The sequence below is a fragment of the Parus major genome, chromosome 3, assembly GCF_001522545.3.
Source record: "Parus major isolate Abel chromosome 3, Parus_major1.1, whole genome shotgun sequence".
Classification (NCBI taxonomy): domain Eukaryota; kingdom Metazoa; phylum Chordata; class Aves; order Passeriformes; family Paridae; genus Parus; species Parus major.
In genome coordinates, this window is record NC_031770.1 from 15,971,853 (window position 1) to 15,991,502 (window position 19,650).

The following is a 19,650-nucleotide window of genomic DNA, read 5'->3' on the forward strand; positions in this document are numbered from 1 at the left end:
AGAATTTCTTTACCAAAAGGGTTGTCCAGGAAAGTGGTGGAGTCAGCTGTCACTGGGGGTTTTTAAAACACATGTAGACATTGTCCTTAGGAAAGTCATTTAGTGATGGACCTGATTGATGACTCAATGATTTTGAAGGTTTTTTTCCAATCTAAATTGATTCTGTGATCTCTGATTAAATCTCAGAGCCCTTTTCTTTATGGGCAAATTAAGCAAATCAGTGTAGCTGCATAGAATGACTTAATTTTTAAGTTTTGTTTCCTCACTTGCATCTGATATGTCCACCTTCCTTCACAACTGAAGTATTTTTATCTTAAAACTTGTTTATACAGTCTTCAGATACCTGTTTGCATATTATTTTGTCCAGCAACAGCTATGAGGATGGAATAGCTGGAGTGGATGTTGTATATGGCAGGTTTTGGTTTGTGAAGCTGAAATACCTTTTGGAGGTTGTTCACACATTTTAGTGTTCTCTATTCCACCACTCCCACTGTTTAGAGCCCAGTCTCCCACCTGAGGCTCTCAAACTATGCCTGTGCAGTGTGAATGCTTTACCACTGTGAAGAAACAGGGACCTGCAGGTGAAGAAAGAATGCTTCTCTGCTGAGTTACTGGACTCTCAAGTCCAGTTCTTAATTTGCTTTAGACATTTGGGAGTGAAAAGCAATGCCCCTGAACTGTTAGAGATGAATGCTGGTTTCTAGAGCTTCTTTTTCAGTTTCCTAATTTGAAACATCTGAAGGTTTTGTTCTGTTTGAATATAAGGATGTTATTTTCTTGCCATTTCTTTTCACACCTAGTATCTCAGAACTGCTGAAAAACTAGCCTAAGGCATTGCATGACTGAGAATATTTTACATTTTTGCTCTGACCAGTGGACATTGTATTTCATATTGCTTTGCCTCAAATTCCTTCTATATAACATGGAGGTATTTTTGTCCTCCATATTTCATACATATCTTTTGACAAAGTTACACATACTCACACTGCTTTTATAGAAGTCAGCACCACAGATAAGCCCATGAGACTTTTTTTTTTAAATTCTTGGCAAGATTTGAATTGCATAGAGCAAATGAGGAAAACCCAGTGCTGAAGATAAAAGACAGTGTTGAAAGGCCATGATTGTTATTCTTCCTGAACTTTGAATGAGACCATAGTCCCATGGAAAAATTATATGCATAACAATGCAATTTAAAAAGTATGTTGACCATACACACAAGCATAAAGGGTAAAACTATGGTGTTCAGGCAGCCTAACTTGTGCTGGGTTTTAGTTTTTAACTGTTTGGTTTAGTAGCCTTATTGATAGGTTCAGTTATCATTTTCTCAGCATGGTTGTACAGTTAAATTCGCACATGCAGTGGGAGATACATATCTTGATCTCTTCAAAACAAATTGTTTTACAGAATCTTACCTTATTAGCAGTAGATATATTTTAGAAAAGTAACACGTGTGATACCTGAGAATTGTCATGTGGGCTGTTAAAATCATGCAATTAAGCATTTGATATTTTTAAAGTTATCTGTAAAGACAGTTTTGAAATTTGAATCTATGAAAGGTGAAAATAAAATGTAAATGAGAAGTAAAATTTTACTTAGTAATTTGTAATAATTGATATTTTTATTATGATTTAGTGCAGATTTAGTAATTTGGTCTTGTCCTTAGTTTCTGAAATGCTCAACTTCATGAATTTACACAATCTAACAATATCATTAGTGTTATTTGGGAACTCTTCTATAACATGAAGGTTTTTGTCAGCTAAGAGGACAAGGTTATGATGTAATATAGCTGACACCACCACTGGAAAGCTAATTTTGGATTTCTTTTGAATGTAGTCTTGCTCCTCTTCCTTTCATGCTGAGTTTGACATGAAAGAAATGTACAACTGGTTCCTTTCCTCATTTTTGTTTGGGTTTAGAAAGAAATCCTTACACCTTTTCTGACAATTTGGAATCTTTTATCACTTGCAGTGCAATAATCATCTTCTTGAGGGTTTTATTTTGGTGACTGTTATGACCATTTCTAGTAGAGCAACATAAACCTTTCATCTTAGGGTTAAACAGGGAGCATTTAACAGAACATTTAAGAATATTAGATCTTCAAATAGACCTAGTAAAATAACAACAGGGTTACTTTAGCCTCTAGAGAAACTCAAAGATTTGTCTTGGTTTGTAGTTCTTTGTCTGGCAAGAAGGAGGAGCAAAGAATGAAGGAATGGTCAAAGCACTAATGGGATTAGAACACTCTGTTTTATTACTTCTTTCTAATAAATGCCTGCTGATTGTTCTCTTCAAATAGAGATGGCCCACTCAGAAGTGGGCTGGTTATTCTACAGGCAGGAAGCCCTACTGACTGAATAGCAGAGGGGAGTATAGCAGGGAATAAAAGGTGTTCCTCTTTGTGCTAAGAGCTTATTGAAAAAAAAGGAGTAAATTGGCATCTCCTATGTGTAATATTCTGCTTTCTTCCAACAATAGCCTATTTAATTAGAAAAGCATTTTTATGACAGCATGCTCTGTTTTTGTATATGTTAAATGCTATTATAAGCAGATTCAGTTGACGCTGTTTCATATTTGGGCTGTAAATAAGGGTGACAGTGAATATAGTTCATACGATCCTATCACTAACACTTCTCATATGGTTAAACCAGAAAATCTGGGCTTTTTAAATCCAGTAGGATACCACTTACTCAACTGTCCTATTGTTTTTCTAGGAAACAATGCCTCCACCATCCCACACTGCATTTTCTGGCCATCATTTACCATTTGTGGGTTTCACATATACAAGTAGCTGGTAAGTTAACAGTTCCAAAATTGTAGGCTAGTTACACAGTATCCTAACTTTCTGTCTTTGAAATATATTGAACAGATATCAAAGTGGTTTATTGAGGAAATTACCATAATCTAAATGGTAATCTAAATCTAAAATGCTGTCTGTTCAAAAGAATGAGCTATCTGCAGGTAAAATTTACATACATGTAAAGGTCAGAACGTGTACTCAGGGGAGTTTTGATGAGAAAGGTTGTTATTAGAGAATGCATAAAATTAACTGCACATGACAAAGTTAAGACTAGATGTGTGGACCCTGGCAGAACTTAGTTTATTAGACATTAATACCAGTTTTATTTCTAGCCCTTTGACACTATTTAACTCTGAATAGAATTTTTTTTGAAATTACTTTAATTGATATCTGGTATTAATGTAGAATTTATTTCACTCATTTCCATTGCTAAACTAAACAGGGAAGTCCCTTATATGCTCCTTATTCATGGAAATAAGGAAAGAAAGGATGTTTGTAACCATTGAAAAACCAGACCTATGTTTCTGCTGGGAATGTGGCTATGTCCTAGAATGTCCTAGACTTCAAAAGGATTATTTGCATAAGTAGTAGCATGTGTACATGGGTAGCCACAGCATTTCTGGCATGTCCATACCCTAGTTGTTATGGAATAATTTCACACCATTTTTAGTGATTGCTGTCTTGAAAGCATTTGTAATACTTGATTAACTATTCTCAAATGAACTATTACTGTAATCTTACTGTCTAGGCTGTTGCTTTTTGCTATCTGGCTAACATAGACTGTCCATAATGATTTTTAGTCAGGAGTTCATGCACTCCTGTGTAACAAAAAATGCATTCAGGAGATCAGGCATGCTAGGCAAAAATTATTTCAATTTCCAGTGAGCACATACTAACAAGGTATTCTTTAATGTTATAATAAATGGCATAGTAATTAACAACTTAAACAAACTGTTTATTGGCTGATGTTTTTATAGCAGTATTTTAAACCAGGCTGTTGTAAAATCCAATACTATTTATTTTTTCCCCCCAGTGTGCTTTCAGACCGCAGCTGTCTAAGACTGACAGCTGGACCACCCTCCATGGATCTTGATGCCAGCATTCAAAGAACTTTGGAGGATAGTTTAGCAACAGAAGCTTATGAGAGGAGAATAAGACGTCTAGAACAGGAAAAGCTTGAACTTAGCAGAAAACTGCAAGGTATAGTCATTAAAAAAAATCATTCCATCACTTCTAAAACTTAGGTTAGCCTGCAGTTTTGTAAGGCACTGTTTATACTGTGGAAAAAAAATTGCATATACCTCCTGGAATGCCTTCTAGCCAAAAAGAATTATCTTCATTATTTCTGTTGACAAATTAAATTTCTGTTACTCTTTATGCCTGAAATACACCATGTATGCAACTTCTTATGCTGACTTTGTTCTCACTGTATCTTAGTCACTATGGCATAAACATTTCATTCTTAAAATGTACAAGAACTTAGTTTGTCCAGCTGGCAATTATGGGAACTGAAAATGGTCAAATAAGAGATTTTTAGGCTTCAGGCATTAGCTTGAGCCTGTGTGAAATTAAATCACACAACTTTCTCACTCTGGCCTGAGAAGTCATAAGGAGGAATCCAAACAGTCCTTGCAGAGGGGAAACAACCTTTGCAGTTGTTGTTTATTGTCTTGTTGTTTACTTGCAAGAAACAGTCAAGGGGTGTTCCCAACTGTCCAATGATGGTGATGTGTTGGTTTCATGACCAGTGAGAGTTTTACCTTTGTGGACCTTCTTGGAACTGTCTATAAAAGAAGATCTGGAGGAATAAAACTTGCTCTCTTGTGCAACCAAGCTAGAGAGTCTGTGTCATCACTTTGCCATTCCTAACAGAGTGCAACAGACAATTACAGAAAAACTGGCACTTAATAGTTGGAAGTTATAAATTATAGAATGCCCTATGCAGGATCTTTTGGCATGTCTTAATTTATCAGTAGTATCTCTTTGATTTCCTCAGATGTCAGACATGTTTTTCTTTCCTCTCTCTTCCATCTTTTTCTAGAGTCCACCCAGACAGTGCAGGCTCTGCAGTATTCAACAGTGGATGGCCCAATAACAGCAAGCAAAGATTTAGAAATTAAAAGTTTGAAAGAAGAAATTGAAAAGTTGAAGAAACAGGTAACAGGTATGTTATGAATACTAATGTAAAAGCTGTAACAGGAAACTGTATTTTTTGGTTTTTTCTCTCTCCAATTTCTAGTTTTCCTTGGTTTTGTGAAAGAGTTTTCCAGTCGATTTTTACATTTCATTTTACCCCTTATGCTTCCACTGTGCCCCAACATTTTCTCCAAATTCGAGTTTTCCAAGTGGCAAGTAGTAGTGCATGAGAGAGGATACAATGGGCCATGAGGCTGCACTTCCAGCAGCAGAAGTCACCAGAGAAAACTGCCACCAAAAAAAGTCCTGCCTGCAGCTGCACCACCCATTCTCAATCTATGCATTCCCTCCACTCTCGCATGACTTTAATTAATTCAATTAAACAAGGAAAATGCAGTTAGATAGAGAGAATTTAATCAACCTGTGATCAGATAAATCAGCACAAGGTCGGCAGTAGAAGCATATGAGGAAAGGGAGATGAGAGGAAGAATCACCTTTCAGCTCTGCTGTCAATGAGCTGTCATTCCTTTCAAACCTCAACATTTGTTTTCTTTCTTGTCAAAAACAAAGATCTACTTACGTGTGTTTTACAGAGGCAAGTGGAGACATTTAGGGAAAGATCCTTCTTTTTCCAGTCTTAGTTTCTCAGATTCTGGGCAATTCATGTTTTAAGAACTTTGAGAGGGAGGACTTACATTGCATCACTAAATTGAATATAGCTACGAGTGAACTGATTTGCTGTCTGTTTAGCTAATACCTTTTTAGCCTGCTTTAAAGCCTAGTATTCAGTATTCTTGATTTGATATTTTGAATTAAGTTAAAGGGAATTTTCTGTCATGGTGATTCATAGCACAGGACTGCTGCTATCCATCTCCCTAATGCTGTCTTTAAAATAGGATCTTTAAAATAGGAGAGCAGAGACATCTCAGAAAAAGGAAGAAAGGAAGCACAGCAAGATTTTTTTTATTCAGGAAAATTAACAAAAGACTGTTAGGTATCAGTTCTGGAACCAGATAAACAGGGAGAAAAACATAATTAATCTTAGAGAAATAGGAAAATATCTGCGTTTTGTGTGAAAAATCAGTCACAAGTAGTGGTAGATACATCTCTGTTATATGTCCATATCTTGCCAGAGGAAAGGGAAAAAGAAACAGCCAGAAAAGTTGGAGGAAACTACAAAAAACATTTGTTCTGGTTTGTATTTGTGACAAGACTTCATTCAGTTCCTGAAAGTGTCAGGAATGCCAGCAGCAACATGCACAGAGAGAGTAACTTGAACTTAAGTTGCAGACACTTGAGTTGATGTGTTTAGGCTCTGCAGCTGCCTTACGGGGCAGGAACAGCTATGTGTGAACTGCAGAGTGCAGCACATAGATTACAGCCTGTTAAAATTGTGTAGTCTGAAAAAAGCCTCTTACAGATACACAGTTGGACAGCTGCTCTGGCGTGATGCAGCAGTTTTGTATTGTACCATAGGCATTATTTTTGGATAGGAACATGGCTTAGCTAGCTCAGGGAGGATCACTCTGGCTTGAGTGATGCCATGTTGGCACTGTATCAGGACAAAGGGTTTTGTGAAATTTTGCTCCAGCCAAATGTTCCTCCTCTTGCTGCTGTAATGAGGATAAAGACAACATGATCAGAAACCCCTTCTCTGCAGCAATCCTTTGATCAGGTTTTGAGTCTTTGGGACCACTGAAAAGCAGAATTTGCAAGAACAGCTTTTGAATGAGACTGGTCATTCACAGAAAAACATCAGAATCAGCTTTAAATTATATTTTATTCTTTACTATTGAGCTGAAAGTATTGCTTCCTTTGGTAATGAAAAAAAATAGTAAATGTGTGAAAACATTCCCCAACACATCTGCTATGCCTTTTCAAATTGAAAATAAGTCAGAAGTCTAGTGAAAGTGGTCAATACTGAGAAGTTTTTCATAAAGTAATTTTCTGCTTCTCACCACATATATATTTGTGTATTTATTCCTAGACAGAATGTGTACTTCTGGAGTTTGTTTTGGAAGTGAGTAATGGGATCAAATGAGGAAGATGTAGAGTTGTCTAACCCAGTCACCACACAGCCTTGCCAGTGTATACTTGAATGCTTTGTCTGATCCAGACATTTATTAGAAAACACTCATTTGTGCCTTAAGCTGTAACTAATACAAGCAAATTTGATAAAATAAAATGAGAATGTTCTATTTTACTTGGTTTTATGGGGGTTTTGAAACAGATTTTAGAACTATATTAATGACAGAATACAGAAACAAACCAAGTGATGGCCACATCTGAATGCTTCCAAAGTTAGGGGAGCTAGTTCCAGGTTTTCTGGATAGCCTTTAAAAGAAGAATTTTCCTACTAAATCTGATGAACTTTAAGAAGGTTCAGTTCAGGTGCAGAGCTGAACTTTTTATGATTTGGGCTCATCTCATGGGCAACTAAAGGTAATGTAATAATATATTACAGTGATTGTTTGTGTATATTATCCAAAATGTTAGTTAAAACTAGGGTAATTAAATGGAAAATTACCATTTACAACACATATGCCACACCTAGCTTTTTGTTACATTCTTCAACCTGTTTTACTGCCTTTTCTGAAGCTGTAAGAGTAAACACCTGCTTTAAAAGGTAATAAAAAATGAACTCAAAATTGTGTCAGATTCAGGAGTGTCACTGGGAAGGCTTAGAGAAATGCATTTTTCTTGTCTATCTGGTTTTCCAGGAAATGACAAGCTAGCATATGCTTTCAATTTTTGAGGTCAAAGTTATAAATTTTTTTTGCTAAGTTACATAGGAGAAAACTTTGAGGAATCTTTAATATTGCCAAATATGTAAAGGGCAGCAATGCAAGAAGAAAACAGAGCCATGGAACAAAGTAGTTCATGCACAGAAGAGAGATTTATCTTGGCTCAGCAGAGCCATATATAAGCTTTCTTTTCACTGGTGACTTCAGAGTAGACTACATAAGGAAGGCAGTTAATAATTTCTGGCTTTGAGCTGCAGCTCTTATTTAAGTGCATTCTTTTAAATTTTAAACAAGAGTCAGTGAATTAAAACAGTAGTGAATATTTTTCTGGGTATAAGCTAATGGTATTAATTTGCTTATAAAATTCTTGCGTTTCAGAAATTAACCCTCTTAAAAATGTATGTGTTTTTATATTTGTTTTCTCCAAGAGCCAGTCTCTTAGGCTTACATTTATGAAAATGTAATTAAAGGCTATTATTAAGAGTGTAGATGGGTTCCTGTTCTTTGGGTAAATAAAAGTGGTATGAAGACCTGCCCACAACTGAAATAAAAGACAATGTGTCCAGTGATTTCATAGAACCTGGAATTAACTTGACTCCCTGTATATCTTGCTTTAAAGTCTTGTTTTTAAGTAAAGACTATGAGGCAAAAAAAAATCTCCACTCACTAGCTAGAAAATTTCAGTTGCCATATTTTATGAATTTCAGCTTTTCTTGTAGAATTTCAGGATATTTATTTAACTGTGCCATAGAAATATGCTGTCTCTATATAACTAACTTGGTAAGAAACTGGCTGCAATAGTTCTCCTTTATTTATAGTAGTAATAAAGTAGATCACATAAAAACAAGTGGTTTTCACACTAGAAATAAGTAAAATCAGCTGAAGATAATTTTAAGAGTATTGACAGGAGAACACTTGCCAGCTCTTGAGTGACCCATTATTTTTACTGTTTCTTTTGGGGGGGAATATGGAGGAGGAGGGAGACTGTTTATAATTACAGTGTAATAAAAGGTGTATTATATATTACATCACAGCACATAAAAGTCAAATGTGTAAGTCATGTTAAAGCATACATTACAGAATTATGTATAGAGCATGGCTGTTATAATGTGAGAAGACAAGTTGTTAGCATTTTTGTATTGTATTCCAGCAAGCTGTGACCTTTCATCCTGTTCCCTTAAAAGCAGATAATGGCAGCTGAAAGAACCTGTTCCCTATTCTAAACCAGATAAGAATTGCCTTATTCTGTGATTAAATGGAAACCAGAAAAAATATTGAAGGTGCTTCAAGCAGCTAGGCTATGGTATTTTGAGATTACGATTTCTCCCTTAGACTATTTAGAGTTCTGCTTTTTCTAGAATCTGGTCAGCTAGAACAGCAACTGGAGGAGGCCAGCACTGCAAGGCGGGAATTGGATGATGCCTCCAGACAAATAAAAGCTTTTGAGAAGCAAGTCAGAACGCTGAAGCAAGAGAGAGAAGATCTTAATAAGGTAAAATCGTTTTGTCAGCAACTGTTCTTCTAAACCCTCAAGACTGTTTTATTTTTGTTCATTTTGCTTGTAATAACTTTCAAGTGTAAAACTAATGAGCAGATAACAAGTGTGTAGCATGACCTACTTAGCTTTCTGCCTTTTTTTTTGTTGAAGAAAAGGACGTTATTTAACACGTTGTGTGTATCACTGCTGGGTGGTCCCTAAGTGATTGCTTCCAGATAGTGAACAACTCCATAATCCAAATTGCATGGTGGCTGCAAAAAAGGTTTTATAGCTTCACATTTAGGTGATAATGATAGGGGTTAGAAGACAGAGTAGAGAAGAACTATTCCAGACAATTTGATCTGAAGTATGGGTGAGACATTTAACAGTGAAAAAATGTGAGGAATATGGTATTAAGGCTGTGTCACAGAAGTGTTTCCAGAAAGGAGATGTGAAAAATTGCCCAAGTATGAAGATTGAAAAGTAATTTGAAACAACTACAGTTAAAGAATACTGGGTTTTATTTCTTCTTCTCTATCTCCCTGATCCTTCGTTTTCTTATTTATAACATACTGCCTTTCATGGCGCCTTTTTGTATTCATTATTAAATCAACCTGCAATCAGGTGTGAAATACATATAACCTGTTTTTCATCGTGATTATATTGGCCTGGTATTTTAGAGTCCACACTAAAATTGATGTGCCAGCCATGTTTAAGACTCTTTGTTCTGACCCTTAAGGCTCTTAAAATTTTGAAAGCTGCCAGTTTGTCCCAGAAAGACCATCTCTTTTCTAAACCAACTCATAGCAATTAGGACCTCTTTTTTTAAGAACCTTAGAAACATTTTTAGAATTACATGGATGTCAGCACTGCCAAATATTAAATCTTCCTGTTGGTCTTTTTGTTATCCTGAAATTTGCTTTTCCTTTCTTGTTTTTTCTGCTCTGTTTTGATTGAACATTATTGAACTATTTAAACTGTTGTGGTCCCTAATTGGTAGTGTGGTGGCACAAATCTAGGGCACAGCAAGCTTTGTGAAGGTATTGTGGTGTGGAGTTATCTCTGCACTAGCAGTGTTATTTCATGCTGGTTCTTTGAAAAAAATAGTTACCATATATTGCTTTTATTCACTGCAGTGTTTCATTGCCTGAAACTTTCTCTGGTATTTGATATGAAGATACAGTGTATGGAAATCATATTTGCCATTGCAGACCAGTTTTCAAAAGCTTCTTGAGTAAAAATTTTTGTAAAGCAGAGTTTTCCATTAAATTTTAATCATTTAGCACTTGAGATTCTTGTAATTTATTTAAATAACTTTTAAAAAACAATCCTAATGACATTTTTGCATTAAGAAAGCAAGGTATTTTTATATTGTAATGCAAGTGCTTGAAAACCATTGTGTTTACCTGTAATAATGGAGTAGATTCCTGCTTGGTTTGCATTTATGGAGTTTTACTAACTAGTAGTGTAAAGCAGGCCTCTTTCCTTATTTTTAGAGGCATACAATCTGTATTGTAGATGCATTCATGAATTAAAAAAGAATATGTAGTTTCTATTCGCTCTGGAGAAGCTGTTAGATGCACATCCAAAGATAAAATTGGCCTTGTAGCTTTCTAGGTTTATTACTTAATTCTTTTTTCAAACTGTAGGAACTGGCAGAGTCTAGTGACAGATTAAAATCCCAAGCCAAAGAGCTGAAAGATGCACACAGCCAGCGGAAATTGGCAATGCAGGAATTCTCAGAGATGAACGAGCGGCTGACAGACTTGCACTCTCAAAAACAAAAGCTTGCCCGCCAGCTCCGAGATAAGGAGGAAGAAATGGAAGTGGTGATGCAAAAAGTAGAAAGTTTAAGGCAAGAGTTACGCAGAACAGAGAGACTTAAAAAAGAAGTAAGTGGTGAGAAGACTGTTTAGACTCTATGAAATAAGTTATATGTAAGGTTTTCTGAGTATATTTTTAAATGTGTAAATCTTTAACCTTTTGTCTGTTGTTTCAAACAGTACCAATTTTGTTTTCTAAGACTTTGAAGTGTTCTGTTTGGTGCTGGAGATTTCTCTCTTATTGAAAACCATCAATAGATTTTGGAAAAAAAAAAAATACAGAATCCTATCTATTAAAAACGTATGTACTTTTGTAGCTGGAAGTCCAAGCTGAAGCTGCAGCTGCTGAGGCATCCAAAGACAGGAAATTGCGAGAGAGGAGTGAACAGTACTCTAAACAGTTGGAAAGTGAAGTAGAAGGGCTAAAGGTTAGTCTGTTTTGATATTAACACCTGCAAACTTACTAGTCAACTAGGACTTGGATCTGTTTGATTGCTTTCAGATGTAGGACAAAAGGGTTTTGTCAGTCTGTCACTTCAGTTGGTGCTGAATGTTAACACAGGCATGCATTGCATTATTGCCCAGAAAAATGAACGTTTGCCTGATGTGCTATTTCTTAATAACCAACCATGTCTTATGCATTGTTTCCATTAATACCTTGTTTAACTTCACCTGTTAAAAGCTTTTTTTTTCTTCCTTAGCATAGGATGGTTGAATGTTTGAAGATAAACCTGCAGTCTAGGCAGTTTTCTGTATAGGTGTTCTGTCTGCTGTGTTGTTCCTCGTGTTTCCTGCACAATAGATGTCAACTGATGTACGCATAAAGGAGCAGTTTTAGCACATTCTGCCTCTCAGCCAGAAGATGAGGCATTTTTGCCCAAGAACAGCATTGAGCATGAAGGCTTTGTTTATCTTGATGAGATTGCTCACATGTGCATGTGATTTTAAAAGAAGAAATTTAAGGCAGCCAAGAATGTTAACTGTTATTTTATTCTGTGATTTAGTTTTTTATGCAGTGCTCTAGAGAAGTTAAGCTTTTTCAAAAATTGAATAGAAACTTTTAAATGTTCATTTACAGCAAAATCCTGTTTCAAATGTACCATGCAGTAGGGTAATTCTAAACTTTTTGGACAAAATGTGAGATTAGTCCTAATCTGGTCTTGATTTAAATGAACAACCAAGTCTTTTTTCATTAGAACTCTCTGGGACATTTATCAACATTAAGTTACAGCACAGAAAACTTGGTGGTTTTTCAAAAACATTCTTCTGTTTGGCCTTCCTTTGCTAAAAGAAAATAAGGAAATCCATTCAACATGAAGTTCGGATTAATAAAGTTTCTACTGCTGTGAATTCAGATTGTTATCTGAAAATTAACATGTGTTTCTTCTGATTCCATGAATCTTCCCCATCAGCAAAGAGTTTGTATGACAGTTTAAAAGGCGAGAAGAATTTATGGGAGATCTGTTGAAAATAAATGATACACTGATTTATAACAGCAGGGCAAGTTTGTCAGAAGAGGAAAAGGGGATTTTAGCTTTCTTGGTAGTATTTTACAATTCAGTAAGCACACTTTGGATCACGTGTGGTTGTTGTGATACTGTGCTTTCCATTCAGTAAAAGCTCTCCATGGCTCCTTAGTTAAATTCAGGGAGCTCTCCTACACAAAAGTAAATATTTAAAGAAGAAAGGAAGGTTTCTCCTAATGAGAAGAATAGGAAGGACCATAAAAGATGGAAGGTTAAGTGTAAACAGCATGTTGAGAGCTAAATAAAGAGAATTTAGGAAGCATTTTGCAGAGGATGCCCAGAATGATTGTGGAGAATTCTTTAAATCCGAAGTAGAAAGCCACAGGAAACTCATGGGGCTGCTTGGAGATGAAAAAGGCAATCTCTGAGCTAATAGAGATGTGGCAAAAAATGCTCCACAAGTCCTCAGTGTGTCAGACTTGACTGCTGAAGGAGGGGAGTTTGCCACACAGTGTGTTCTTTGCAGCAGGCTGAGCAGATGAGTTGGATGTGTCTGGGATGATTGCAGGAAGCAGGACAGCTGGCAGGTGAGTCAGATGTGAAGTCACCTGAGGGAGTTCTGAAGGAACTTAAATGAGAAGAGAGCTGCTGGCCAAGATGTGAACCCCCTTATTATGGGCAGCCCACTGTGTCCCTGTGACTCTCCTTCAGATCATCTGGGGAGGTGCAGAGGACTGGGTGCAGCTTCCGCAGGAAAGGAGTAAAGGCTGTGGTAAAGGATAAGGTCAGAGAGTCATGGATGAAGCAGGGCCTGTTGGGAAGAAAGCAGTGTGCCTTCTGTCCAGCCAAGTGCTGCAGCACTGACCTGCTGGAGCTCTGCACACTTGTCAGTGAAGTGTTTGGACAGAGGGGTCCTGTGGATGTCGTGTACTCAGATTTTCAATAAAATCAGACTCAGTGTTAGTCAGCAGCGTGCCCTGTTAGCCAAGAGGGGTGCATTAAACAGCAGCTGTCAGTGTGCCAGGAGATGCATTATGTCTCAGTTGCACCATTTGTCCATTTGAAATAGGCATGTATGAAAACATCTATATGGAATATGTGCTTACATCAATTAAAAATGTATTCTCTGTTTACTATATCTCTCTAGTTCTCTAAGCCATTGTTCAGTACCATTTGGCTTTCTCTTCCTACTGCACCATCTCTCTTGTGGTTGCAATAGTATCTTTTCATTGTGGTGAAAAATTCCACTAAAACATTTTATGTACCTGATAGAGGATGTTGCAAAGCCTGAACTTTATCTGTGCTCCATGACCCTGTATGCGTGAACAATTCAGGATGTTGGGTAGTAACAAACAAGTTCCATAGTTAAGTGCCTGTGCATGAAAGAAAATTCCTATGCTTGCTTTTTTAAAAAAAATCTTTCTCCAAAACATCTCCTGTTAGGATGGCATCTTTCTTCTCCAGTTTTATCATTCTGCATCCTAAGGGCAGGATTTTACTCTTAGATCAAAACAGATGGTTGTTTTGATGAGTTAGAGAAAACAGTGCAGTAGCAGCACATCTCTGGCTCATACATGTAGGGGGTTTTGCAGTTTTTTGCTGACACAAACAGCAAGGCCCAGCTTTCTCAGAGAATTTGTCATGGTACAAATTCAGCTCATTGGAATGTTCTACAATGACATTTAGCTCTTAAAGCCTCTTCATACATCAGCAAAAGAAAATTACCCAAAGCCATGCCAAATTAAGGGTGACTGAGAGGTTTTTAACATCTCATGGTAAGATTGGAGTTGTAATTAACAAAATACCTTCAATCCTTTGGAAGGTGTGACACAGTCACCATAACAAAATGGGTTTTCCAGTTACCTGCACTTTCTCAATACAATGTTTGTATGGATTTCCTTTCCTTAGAATACCTTTAATTACATATTTTAAAAACCAGAAGAAATTCCAAACCCAATTGTCCATATGTTGACATTAAAAAGTTATTTCCATACTTGGATTTCAGTGCATGTCATGCCACTATCTCATTTTGAACCTGATCTTGCTCCTCCTCTATGTTATGGCAGGACATTGAGTTTAGTGAGTGCAGCATTTGGTGCAAATGTGTATGTATCCTGAAGCAGTGTGTAAAGACTATTGAAATGCCAGAAGACCTCACTAAGAGAGCTATGAAACTGCGAAAAGTGAAGTAATTACTCTTATTGTTTAAAGCTTGTTTTTCCTATTAATCCACTATGCTATAAATGGTCAGTTTAAGTAAAATAGGTCAGGTTTCCCTCCTGACTCACACAATCCATACAGTGTTTCTGTAGCTAGACTTTAGCCTTCAGTTAAGCCTCTGCTTATCTTAGTATAGCTTTTCCAGAAATTATTTGTCCTTCAGAATATATTAACTGTATATTCTAGTCCTTATTCTGCATTTCTGAAAGTCACTTGAACTTGTTGCTGTCAGCTGTGTGAGTGGAAGCATCAAAGTCTTTAATTCTGTGGTTGCTTTATGACTGTATTTAAGGAGAGTCAGAATGTGACCAGAGGCATTTAAAGTGATGACCAAATTTTCAATGGCTTCAAAACTACTACTGTGCTTAAATAACAAAATAATAGTGTCATTCAGATTTATGCTCTTAACAAATTTTGAAAAAAAAGAGATAGATTTGTTTAACTCAAGGCTCTAACGGGTATTTCTAAACAAAGACTTTGGAATATTGAGTTGTTATTAAGCAACATTTTCAGCATTCTTGAGTGTTAATTTGAGGCTGTTTATTTTAGCAAAAACAGGTTGGTCGCTCACCTGGGGTAAGCAGTATAGAACACCAGCAAGAGATCACTAAATTAAAGGCAGACCTGGAAAAGAAGAGTGTTTTCTATGAAGAGGAGCTATCTAAACGTGAAATGATGCATGCAAATGAAATAAAAAGTCTGAAGAAAGAACTGCGGGATGCAGAGAGCCAGCAGCTTGCCCTCAAGAAGGAGATCATGGTTTTGAAAGACAAGTTAGAGAAAACCAGAAGAGAAAAGTGAGTACTGTATGAAATTTACCTTTTTTTAAGCTCTTTGAAGTCTCCTAGTATTGTTCCAAGCACACCGTCACTTCCTTAAGTGTAATGCAGACTGTTGCATTTTGGCTTGAGCTGATACCAGGGTTGAAAACAGTCACCATTAGAAACAGATCAGAACAAAAAACTCCACGTGCTTGTACTGAAACAGTTAATTTTGCACCAGAACTGTTTTACTGGGTGACCATTCCAAGGTATGTAACTTGAGTTACAAACTTGCAGCTTGAGGTAAGCTGACCTCTGAAACTTACGTTGCACTTTAAAACAGTTTTCTGACATTTTTCTTTTATTTGGTGTTTTCATCTTTTGATGCAAAACTAATGTGTTAGAGATCAAGTATTGTTTACATTTCTGCCAGCACAGGAACAGTCACTTAATGTGATCTGAAGCTAATCCATGCTGAGTTCCATCCAGTGTTAACATCAGTCAGCAGACTACTGTGGGCGTAAGCTGCTTTATCTCTTCTGACATGGTAATTTGTCAGACCTGCTTTTTTCTCTACCGCATGGTGGAGTTTATAACTGGCCTTGAGCTTGTTCCTTGAGGCATTCATCAATAAAATCAAGTTTTTCTGTTGAATGGTGTAGTAGTGGGAATAAGTTATAAACTGAACATGCTCATGTTCGTTCATAAAAAGTTCAGAATTCTTCACAGACACTAATATAGATGAGTCTTTTCACTGTAGCAAGATGGGAGATGAGAGAAACCATGGAGAAGTTCCTGCTGAGAGCTTAGCCAAATTAAGCTTAGCAAGACCTTTAAACATAAGTGGCAAATTAAATACAATTTTTTCAAAAAAGTTTATGCAAATAGAGGTGGAAATGCTGTTTGTCTGGTAATTGTATTCAGCAGGGGACATAGATCATACAGCCTAGAATGCAGTGAATGAACTGTTTCTTCCTAGCATGCAGCTATTCATAGGTTGGACCTAGTAACAGCACAGGAGTTTGCTGCTTTGTTCTAGGTGGAGAGGTAAAACTTGCCTCAACAGCATGTTTTCATTACACAATTAAATGGTCTTTGCTTACTGGCTTACTGACTTTACTGACTTAAAAATGCACAAAAGGCCATTCTGCCTTGTAAAATATAAAGGTGATGGTCTGACACTCCTTTGAGACCAGCAGTGTCTCAGGAGGAATATTCAGTGAAGAATCACAAATGCCTCTTTCTGCAGAGTTAAACTGTTTGTAAGGATCGTATCTCCAAGCAGTGACCAGATCAACAACTCCTTTCCCAATTCTAATGTTGTAGCAGCTGCAGGCATTCTAACTAGATGTCCATTCTAGCTAGTTCATAACCTCTCTTTCAGTCTGGTCTCTCTCTATAAATAAAAAAGTAGCTGGGTACAAATCTACAGTGGGTGCTGTCATAACCATGTGTTTCAAGTGTGTGAGAGTTGTGTAAGAGAGCATTTTAAAGCATGAGCAGAAGTGTGTCACATAACCAGTGTCCAGTGCTTGGCTCCTCATGGCAAGGGCTGCAGCATCATGCTAAGTCAGTTGTCCAAACACATGATTGGTGATGAAGGCCTAATCTTACCTGTCTTTTGTTAAATAAATCTGCAAAATCTCATGCAAGCATTAGGACTCTACAGAAAGGCACAAGTTCACTGTTCCAGTTATGCTATGGTTTGACTTCTCCAATTTAGAAGGGAAGCTTAAGCATAAGGAATGGAGGAATTGCTGTTGCCATTCAATATTTGGTAGTTTTCCTTAAAAGAACATAGATTTTTCTGTTTCTGCCTGTCCATAATGGTTTTGTAGCTATTGTAGTCTGGCATGAAAAGCTTTTTGTGAGTCTTCCAGTAGAGAAGTGTTGAATGTAAGCACTGAAAAGGAAGCACCTGGAGGCTTTGTGCTGAAATAAGTGGAATTATTTCAACAATAGGCTTGGGGTGGGTGTGGAGTTGAAGTGTGCTTATACAGTTTGGCAAAAATATTTTAGTAGTCTAAAAATAATCTTCAGTGCATATTAAAAAATATCTTGGTAAGAGGATGTGGTTGTATTACTGTGTAAGATGAGTGAATTACATAGGTTATTCTAAGCAAGGATCAGTAAGAGCTTTGACAAGATCTCTGTGTAGATTTTTGTGTAGCTTGCGCATTGGTAGTTTCTGTTTTGCATTTTTTAAATAGATATTTTTGTTTCCTTCAATTTTAAGCTTTCTAACTTTTGCTATTTCAAAAGCATAAGTCTTCAAGGGAGAGATTACTTACCTGTGCAAAATGATTATGCTTTGCTGAAGTCTCATAAACTGCATGCTATTAAAGTTGGAAGCAGAGGAACACAGTATCAGGCCAGTGATCCGTGTAGCACGAGATTCCATTTCTTTGAATTGTCATTAGGAAATATTTCAGAAGAAGATACAAGAAACTGTGTAAAATAAATCACACTTGTAGAAATTTTTTTTAGGCCCATCATTTCATGATGGATTTATAAAGCAGAGAGTGTTACAGAACAGCGTTTGCCGGTTTTAAATTGTGTGATATAAAGAAGCTTGAGGACTGGTGTTTGTTTCAAATCTATTTTTCTTGATTTCAAAGCAGTAAGATAAAATATTTGACCACTTTGTACAGATGCAATGAAGAGCTGGAGTGACAAAGTGATACCATAAAGCAGTATTTCACATTGCTTGCATGTGGTTTGCTGCAGTTTTACTGATAAAAAGAAAGCTGGGTCATGTATATTTTCTTAAGTTGAGGAGGAGACACATAGCTAAATGTTAGATGAGAGAAGAAGTTTGATGGGAGAGGAGTTTTTCAGGCTTCAAAGCAAAAGCATTATTTTGATCTTGCTGCCTGTGCAAGGTACACCTATGGAGTCTGACACATTTCTGTTGTTTGCTGAGTCGCTGTTTAGGTGATGGATTATATCCACATTCTCCTCTTTTTCAAATTTATCTTCATTTCTCTATTATACCGTAGCAATCTGACTTACTGGGATAATGACAATCACCAGCCAAGTTAAGAATGTAAAATATAGAAAATTACAAATATGTTGGGCTCTTTCACTAATCCAGTGTCCTTAATCCACTGCCATTTATGGCTGCTTTGAGCCCTAAAGCATTAAAGGAGTAAATTTAAGACAAGTACAGAAAAAAAATCCTAAACAAACCCCTGGAAGCTGCATAAAAGAAACTCATTAAAAGTTAGTTTGGTCTTCTGTCTCCAAAATTAGCTTTGTATCTACACCTTGAAAACAGAAGCAGAACCTGTTATTAATTCCTATGACAGCCAATGCTTTAATCTCTTCCTGCCTTTTCCCTGCGTTCTTCATCATATGCATGGAATCTGTTGATATAGAAAAGGAGTGGTGGTGAATTTCAAACTTGGCATTTAAACAGTGTGATAGTATGTAACTTTACTAGGATGAGGTGTTATGTTTCAAAGGACGCCTGGCAACATAGACTTTCACCATGAGTCTAACATGTTGTACTAGATTTCAAAGAGTGGTTGAAGCACTAAATGAATTTCAAATTAAGAGTAGGAAATTCAAACCAGCATTGCTCTTAACTGGGTTCACTGTAACCACTGACATTTCTCATCTTTGGAGGATGTTCTCTCAGTTAGGCAGAGCTGCAATAGTTCTGAATCTCAGAAAAAGAGGCAAGTATGTAATTTATATTTGCATTGTGTGAAATTCTGATCAGTATCTAGAAAAAAAAATTCTGTGCTCAAGACAAGGTTTCCCCTGGATATTATTTTTACAGAGTTAACCTTTAATGCTGGGCACTTTTTCAGGTCTTTTTAGACTGGACAGTGGTATTTGCTGAGTGATTATTTTCTGTATCTGTGGCATTCATAGTATAGTTCTATCAACCTACTGATGAACTTTGTGCCAGTGACCTGAATAATTGGTAAAAGGATGATACAAGATGCAAGGCTTGTGAATCTGAGAACAGTAGATACAAGGTGGGAGTTACACATCTAAAACATTGCTGTGCACCACTTGAAGGAAATTCCATGTGTTTTTTGGCAGAGAGCCTGCAGCTTTATTTGTTTTCAGGTCCTCACATTTATTGTGCAACATCAAAGTTGATATTAAGCAGAATCAGACAGGGGTTCTCATTTACTGAGTGACATCCATGGGAGAAGGGAAGGTTTGGGGGAAACAGCTACTGTGAGACTTTCTCAGAAAGAAAGGTCCAAACT

General features: G+C 36.8%; 1 protein-coding gene across 12 annotated transcripts in view; it reads left to right on the forward strand.

Annotated features, from left to right (window-relative positions):
* CDC42BPA (CDC42 binding protein kinase alpha) overlaps window positions 1-19,650 on the forward strand; it is a 181,254-nt gene that overhangs the window by 105,744 nt on the left and 55,860 nt on the right. For 10 of the 12 annotated variants that reach the window (XM_015620825.3, XM_015620820.3, XM_015620832.3 and 7 more), the window contains 7 exons: window positions 2,712-2,791; window positions 3,831-3,997; window positions 4,839-4,961; window positions 9,036-9,169; window positions 10,804-11,046; window positions 11,295-11,405; window positions 15,213-15,460. In XM_015620825.3, the coding sequence (XP_015476311.1) occupies window positions 2,712-2,791; window positions 3,831-3,997; window positions 4,839-4,961; window positions 9,036-9,169; window positions 10,804-11,046; window positions 11,295-11,405; window positions 15,213-15,460 (1,106 nt within the window). The remainder of the gene's footprint in view (window positions 1-2,711; window positions 2,792-3,830; window positions 3,998-4,838; window positions 4,962-9,035; window positions 9,170-10,803; window positions 11,047-11,294; window positions 11,406-15,212; window positions 15,461-19,650) is intronic. The other 2 variants (XM_015620827.3, XM_015620828.3) reach the window with 2 other exon arrangements.